Below are 7941 nucleotides of genomic sequence, written 5' to 3' on the forward strand. Positions count from 1 at the left end.
GGGGGGGGGCTCGGGGTTAAGAATAAAGACTTTCCTCTGTAGGTACCACCATGATGCTCACTTCCGGGATTCTCTTGTATCCATCCTACTGCTCCCTGCTCCCCGTTTCTCTGCAGCACTCAAGCCTGTGCCAAGACCTGCACAGCTCGATTGGATCGCCAGGGTCTCCAACCCACTAGCCCCATGTAATCCACTTCCAGTCTCTGTCTTGGTTTCCTTAAAGGTGGAAGGGAAGCCTAGCACCTCACAAGCTGTCCCAGCAACTGGGACCACGCATGGCCTCCAGCTTGGCCTTCCCAGAAGCACCAGCCAACCCTCCCCCACCCCCCCCACCAACCCCACCCCGTCTGTCAGCTTACACTGGGCTCTTTGCTACCTTACTTTCATATACCACTGCATCCTGAGTGTCACCCTCATCTGCATTTCCAGCCCCTCAGAGAAGCTCCCTTTAGTGTCCCCTCACCCCTAGGCTGCTTGACTGCAGAGTCCTTTTGGCCTAAGAACTAAAGAATATATTGCCATTGGGGGTCAGCTCTGGCAGTGAGAAGAGACACTGGCACTAGAGCCAGAACTCACTATCCCCCGACACTCTGCTCCTCCTGCCTCCCCAGCTTCAGTGTTCCTTGGTGCTAGACATTGTCCATGGCATGTGGGCTCATTCCTGAGAGCATGCATACAGCCTCTCTTCTCAGTCCTCCATCAGGGAACTCCCATCCATCCCTCCTCTCTGCGATACTACACCAGACACAAAGTAAGGTCTCCAGTGTACCCATCACCCTAGGAGGGGTACCTCACACAGCACAGAACCCTGACGGTGATGATAGGGTCCTGACCCACATAGGCATGCTGAGATCAAGTCTGGAACATGCTGGCCCACCAACCTGAACCAGATGGGACCATTTCATATATACCATCTAAAATAGCTAGACTCTAGCCACAGAAGACCCAGACCCCAAGCTAGAGTTTAGCCTTGCACAGGTTGGGCACACATGAGGCTCAAATAGCCAGTGAGACAGGAGACCATCATGGGAGTACAGTCTTGTTGTCCCCAACCTCAACCTTACCCTACTGGGGCCTCAGTCTGTGGAACCAACCCTGGCCATGTTACACAGCTACTCTGCCTGAATCTCTCTTCCCCAGATATGTCTCAAAGTGGCTCTGACTTGGCCTTGGACCATCAAGCCTGCTTGCATATCCCACTTTACTACTAGTCCAAGTCACCACCTGACCACCTGGCTGCTCCCAGCTTCACCTGGTCTCTCAAGCCTCTACTCAGACTTCCCCCTCCTAACGATGAGTAGCTCCAGCTTATACTTCATCACTTATCAACACCTCCCATTGACCTATGATATACCACATTCTTTTGAATTCCTCTCGTATGGGGTGTGTGTGTGTGTGTGTGTGTGTGTGTGTGTGTGTGTGTGTGTTCGAGGCAGTGCCATTAAATACTATCTGAATGGAAACTAAACAGAAACTTGATCATAGGAGTTATGTCCTATCACAGCTTAAGACAGCCTACCTAGGGAAGAGGGAACCAGGCAGCTGGTTCCAAAGAAGTTCAGGGGCCGATGGGTGAGCAGAGCTGAGATGAGGGCAGTAGTCTCCCATTCGCCTTACTTGAAAGGAAACTAGGCTCCTGGCTTCAAATTTTGGCTCCATCGCTCACGGTGCTCATCTGTAAGGTAGGAATTCTGACACTTCTCCCCTGATAGGCTACATGTTACCAACATTCCCTATCAGAACAATGCCTGGCATATGAAAGTCTGTGGTGGCCTTCCAAGTCAGAGTGCCAGCTGGATGTACCCTGTAGCCCTCTTACTTCATGCCTCACACAGCACACCTGCCTTCTTTCACCCTTTCTCTAGGAATTTCTGACTTAGAGGTGTTACCCTTGCTTGGGCCATAAGGGTAGGAAAGGATAGGAGCTGCTAGCCAAAAATACTTATATGCTCCTCCAGATCTTCTGATCACTTACAAAGTCATGCTTTCCTTAGTGGGGAATCAGAAGCCTGGAACGCACCTTGGAGCTTCCTGACTGAGTCGTTCCTCTCTGGGAGCTCATCCATCTGGTAGCTGCATCTTGGTGCCTATGTGTGTATTCCTCTGAGATGTAATCTCTGTATCCCCAGACCTGAGTCTAATGCCCAGCACAAAACGGTACTCAGATCCTGTGAACCACCACGCCCTAATTTACACATAAGGCAGAAGTAGGCAGGGCTGGGGAATGAGGAAGCCAGAATCAGCTTTGCTCTTTCAGGACTACAGGCTGGTCTAATGTTCACCCAGAGGGAAAAGACCTCTGCTTCAGCTGGTACAGGAAGGCTTACAGACTCTCTGCTTTCCTATCACTAGAGCTTAATCATGGGTGTAACCTCTCTCCCTTCTATACCTTCTAATGTGTTCAGACGCATCTTTGGCTCTACCTTCAGAATGTGTCTAAACATTCACACTGCCTCATCTGCCCGGTACTAAGGTCAATACAACAGATCTCTGTGGCAGCCCTTACAGCTTAGCATTAACTTAACAACAGACTACCTCAGCTCCTCTGAACTCTCCAATACCCCTTCCCATTTCGGGGGGTGGGAGTGGGGGCAAAATCCATGCAGTGGCCTGCAGGCTCCAAGCAATGGCTGTCCTCTCCCCTGGGTTGCTCCCACTTCACAGCGCTCCCTGCAACACCCTTAGCCCCCTGCTTGCTCCTCACACATGCTGCCCCTGGCCTCACTTCACTCATCTCTAGTATCAACTCAGGCTGGCCTTGAAATCTTCAGCTCAGCTCCTATTTCCATACCTACCTACCTACCTACTTACCAGGAAATCTATCCCCAACTCTCCCGGTGTACATAACACAGTGCCCGAAGCACAGTGCTGCTAAATAAAAGGAGGGATGGGTGGAGCAGCCTGAGCAAGAAGAGGCCAAATGTGGCCTTCATCTCTGGCCGTGACTAAGCTGAGGATTACTGGTGTGAGCAACATCAGGGGACCGGTAGAGGTGGACCTGATGGCTTGGAGCATTCCCTCAATTCCTTTCCCAGTAATCTGCTCTGCCCGGGAGAACACTTAGTCCAAAAAGGAGTAGCTAACTGCCTTAAACTGCCAGGCAAGGCCAAAGAGAGTCAAGCTTGGGCAGACCAGGTAGGGTTCCCAAACTTAAGACACTGTACCTCTCATCCTCAGCTGTGTGCCCTCCAGCTGTGTTTCGTCCTGCTAAAGTTCCTTTGAATATCCCTGCACCTCCGGTCCTGGCTAAGCTAGGGCAGCTACTGGGGAAGAAGTAAAGGAGGAAGCCCGACAGCTCACACCCAACAGACCTGGGCATGCAAGAGCCAGGGAGACTGGGAGGAGGCTCAACCGGAGGCTCTTCCTCACTGCAGGGGCCCGAACTTGCCGTCTAGGGTTAGCCTAGGGTCCCTGGCTAAGAGGACCACAGTGCGAGCCTGAAGGCGCAGGCTCAAGGCTCTGCTCACTTTCTCAAGAGGTTCCTCCCTTCTACCCCTTTGGGCCTGGAGCCTGAGGGGACAGCCAAGTCTGGTTCTGCCGGGATGGCCTTAGTTCTATGCCTATGATGTGGACCTTGAGCCAGGAGGAGGTTGATCAGGGCGCATCGGGTCCAAGGCACAGGTGAGGGCCGGGCCCAGGAAGGCCTGAGAAGGCGACGGGTCCATCCAAACCTTCCCGTCCCGACGCCCAGCCGCCCATGGTTACCTGTGCGAGTCCTGGTCTCCCCCGGGGGACGCTCCCGCCGGCGCTCAGTACGGGCGATTGGCGTCTTTGGGCCGCTTCAGCTGCACCTTGAGCCTCTTCATGCCTATCTGGAAGCCGTTCATGGCCTGGATGGCGGTCTGTGCGCTGGCCGGGTTGTCGAAGCTCACGAAGCCTGGCGAGACACGAGGGACCAGGGCCTGGGTTTCCACGGGGCCGCCCGGGGCCGCTGCAGGCGGGAGGGGAGGGGAGGGGCGGGGCTCGAGGCTCCGCCCCCGGCCCGGCCCGGCCTCAGCCCCGCCCCTCCGCCCGCCGGCCCCTCCCGGCCTGGCGCCCCGGCCGGGGCTCGGCTGCTCCTCGGCTCCCGGTGGCGCCGGCGCCCGCCCACCCCCCACCCCGGCCGGCCCGCCACCTCGGCCCTCTCCTCCCGCGGGAGAGGGCGGACACACCTGCGGGCGGAGGAGCTTATTGCACACTGTCCTCCCTGACAGGAGGGGGCCTGGCAGCGGGAGGGCACGGGGTGCCGGCCTGGGGAGAGAGAGGAGTGCGAGGGCCGGGAGGGAGGAACGTCGGGGAAGCCACTCCACCGCCCGGTCACCCCCACCAAGCCCGCCTCACCCCTGGGGCTGTGCGCAGCCCTCGCCACTACGGGAAACTTCCTAACTCAGCACACACCACGTGATGTGTTCTGTACCAGGCTTCCTAGGGATGTCAAGCGTCTTCCACTACTGTTCTGCTCTGCGCTTCACTGCTAAACAACACTGGCCGGATTGTGGCTTAAATTGGGAAGTCACAGTTCCTCATACAGACACCATGGGCCCTTGAGAAAAGGGTTTCTGTGGTCCAGGCCGCTAGGGACCAGCACCAGAGGCATCAAGTAAAAGCATGTCCTCTTGCCACAAACTCTCCAAGAAATAAACCTTCAGAGCTTTGTTTAATTCATCCTTTTTCTTCTGTAAAAATGGACCTGGGTGCTAACATTTGAAATCCAGCTTGGCTGGCATGTTCAGGCTATACACAGAGCATTCTTGTCTCCAGATAGTAGTGAGATAGATAAGAGATCCTTGTGTGGCCAAACCCCGTGCGAAGTAGCTGCTTTCCTGCATGTTTGCTATGTACCTTGGGCCTGCCCCTGACTTCATGCTAACATAGCTACACCCACTCTCCTGACCTTTTCATCTCTCTCTCCTGCTCTCTCGTTTTCCCTTCTTCCTCTCTCCCCGGACACTGCCTACATCTGGCTCTTCTCTCTTCCTCTTGTCTCCTGCCTGCATCGATCAATGTATTCATGCAGCCGTGGATCATGAAAGATGGAGGAAGAGGGTGTGAGTGTCTCTCGCACTGCATGCAGACACGATGAAAGTCAGAATCAGAGCACAAACAAACAGAGCATCAATGTGTACACCAAATCAGCTGACTAATTAATCAGCCTCCAGTTACACATCCCTTCCAGCCGTCACCCTCCACTGACCTGTGTGTCTGATGACTAAAGTCAGGTGCTAAGCAGACCGGAGCAGTTTTCAGTGTGAGTATAAGTCTGTCTTCACTACTGTCCCCAGACTAAGGAAGATAGATGAGCCTCTGTCCCTGCCTGAGTGTGCTCATTCTCCACCCCCACATGGGCACCCTTGGTACTGACTCTGCTTGGACACTCAGGCTTGGTGGCTTTTGCTGACAGAAAGAAGGGCAAAACTGAAAGAAGAAGCAGCTCAGAGCTGTCTAGGGTGAAGCCAAAAAGGAGGGCTAACCATCTACTTGGTAGAAATTTGCAGCAGCCGGCTTCCTGGAGAAGTGAGTATTTTCCCCGGAGCCACAGAGTGTTTCTGAGCCAAAGGGAACAGACCCTCCTCACCCAGCTTCATCAAAGTCGGCCTGCAGCCTGGGCAACCCTGTGAGGAGGGCTCTGGGCACTCCTGTGAGGAGGGCTCTGGGAACTAGGTCCCAGGTTTATTCCTTTGCCAGAGAATCTCCTATTCCACCCTCAAGAAGTTCCTGCCTCCCCAAAACAGAAGAGCCTCAGAGGTAGGATGTTCTCCTTCCGAGGTAGGGATTTGTGCTATTCTGTCATGAAGCCCCCGAAGGCTTTGCTAATAGTTACGCAGTCCCGGAGGGGTGGAGGTTACCACAGGACCAGGACCATGGCCACATACTCATCCTAAGAAAAGGGACTGTGGCACCTACAGAAGGTCTGCTCTGGCCAAGCTTCAGTCATTGACAGTCTTATAGACACTTACAGGATCCCTTAGGGATAACTGCAGCCCACCTTCTTCCTAAACAAGGGCACTGAGGTTCAAAGTGTTCAACGACTTGCCCAGGAGTGAGCCCTGGAGGTCTGACACTACAGGTCTCGGGGGAAAGGGCAGAGGGCTCTGACTCAGGTGGCCCAAGTGGCTTAAGGGGGAGCAGAGGCTAGATCAGCATGACAGAAGCCTAAGAAAAAAAGAAACTGAATAGAGGTGTACAGAAGAGGGTTTCCAATAGAGAGAAAAGAGCATAAGTAATCTTAGGAACTAAGAGTAGTTTGGGGGATAGACAATCGGGAAATAACTTTGAAAACTGGGTTGTGTCCAGAGGGACAGCCAGTAAGGCAGATGTGATCTGGCTAGAGGCTCCTAGAGGTGTTCTTTATGTGACATCTGTGATGTAAATGACACTTGTGAAATAAAGCACAAATGGAAGTGATTTCCAGTTGGGCTTTATAAATATCATCTTAATCCCTAAAAACAAAACAAAACAAAACAAAAAAACCATACCAGCCAAGTATGAAGAAGCACAGCTACATCTTTTTCTCATTGCTTTTCCATAGCCAAAGAGAAATGAGACACTGGGACAACTCCGTGAATGAAGAAACATGAGTTGCCTGTGACAGCTGTCAGATGAGAGTGTATAATGGTGTCAAGATCTTTACTCTCCTAGGGAACATACCCTGAGTCCCCAAGATGTTCATGCTTCCATACTGGAATATGGAATTGAGTATAAGTCCTTATACTTAATGCTTCCTGGTGCGTCTCCACCCTGCTCCTCCACCATGCCTATGTGCCCTGGCTGTCGTCACTCTCGCAGAGTCTGAGAGTCAACATGACATTTTGGCAGACTCATCCCTGGCTCCACGAAAGGCACTCTGTAGGTTCCATACTCTTGGGGACTCATGAATAGATATTGCCCTAGAAGAATGCTCTGATGGAGGTAAATGAAAAAAAGGAGATGGACCAAGAAGGAGTTGAAAGAAGAGGTATGAGCACGAGAGAGGATCTCATGACATCTGGGCCTTTCTGGATAAGGATACCAAATTTATAAACCAAAACATAATATGCCCAGTCAAAGACTCCTCACAGAATGGCACTGTCTAGTGCAGACCTCCCTAGCTAATCCCGTGAGCCCTGCCTCGTTTCCTGTCCTATCTCTCTTCTCATTCCAGCCGCAAGCCCCTTCTAGCCTTCTCTGATTCCTTTACTGCTTCACTGCTTGGTATCTCACTGCTGCTAAGTAGCTGTGGTTTCTACTGGGCTCAGAACTTAGATTTCCTGAGGGCAATCTCCTCCTGGCTCCTCAACAATGCCCACTTTGGTGGCCTGGGGTGGGTGTAAGGGTGGGGTCACTGCATGGCATGAAGGGAGCGAGGAACAGGGCAGGCATAGGAAAGGTGGCAGGACAGAGAGGTGGAGAGAGATGGCTGAAAGGCAGGTAGCTAGGGCCTCCTTGGGCTGCCTGCCCCTGGACCACCGGCTTTTACCCTGGAGCTCAAAGCAGCCTCTGAGCATGAGAGGCTGTTGGGAAGGTGAGTCCTGCTCTCTGGCTCTGCATGCTATCCCCCCACCCCCAACCACAGTGAGCCCTTCCCTTTCTTGGCAGCTCAAACTGGGCTTTGGGGCTAGAAAGGGATTCCTTGGGCTAAGAGATGGGTGCCGAGTGTGGGTGGAGAAAGCTGAGAAGCCAAAGGAAGAGCGGAGCAGAAGAAAAGAACTGAGAGATGGAGGCTGGGCCCAGGAGCACCTGGGGCAGTGTGAAGGAGCAGGAGGAGTTGGAGGGAGCAGCCCCCATCCTAGGTGAAGCTGAATGGTTTGTTATCTTTACCCACCAAAGCATTTACTTTGGTTAGTCGCCCGATCCACAAACACTTTCGAGGAGATGACATTACCGAAAGGGAGGAACATCTGCATCAGCTCAGCGTCCCCAAACTCCTGGGGCAGATGGTAGATGAGCAGGTTACAGCCCTCGGGCCCTGCGGTGAGGGGGGGG

The 7941-nt window shown here is 53.3% G+C and overlaps 1 protein-coding gene across 41 annotated transcripts in view; it reads right to left on the reverse strand.

Annotated features, from left to right (window-relative positions):
• Positions 1–7941, reverse strand: part of Celf4 (CUGBP Elav-like family member 4) — a 280589-nt gene that overhangs the window by 5293 nt on the left and 267355 nt on the right. For 12 of the 41 annotated variants that reach the window (XM_031365173.1, XM_031365177.1, XM_031365174.1 and 9 more), the window contains exons 11-13: positions 7841–7924; positions 4152–4230; positions 3706–3877 (exon numbers count right to left, since the gene is read on the reverse strand). In XM_031365173.1, the coding sequence (XP_031221033.1) occupies positions 3706–3877; positions 4152–4230; positions 7841–7924 (335 nt within the window). Of the gene's footprint in view, positions 1–3705; positions 3878–4151; positions 4231–7780; positions 7925–7941 lie in introns of all 41 variants that reach the window. The other 29 variants (XM_031365163.1, XM_031365170.1, XM_031365168.1 and 26 more) reach the window with 4 other exon arrangements.

Source organism: Mastomys coucha, unplaced genomic scaffold, assembly GCF_008632895.1.
Source record: "Mastomys coucha isolate ucsf_1 unplaced genomic scaffold, UCSF_Mcou_1 pScaffold13, whole genome shotgun sequence".
NCBI classification, from domain to species: Eukaryota; Metazoa; Chordata; class Mammalia; order Rodentia; family Muridae; genus Mastomys; species Mastomys coucha.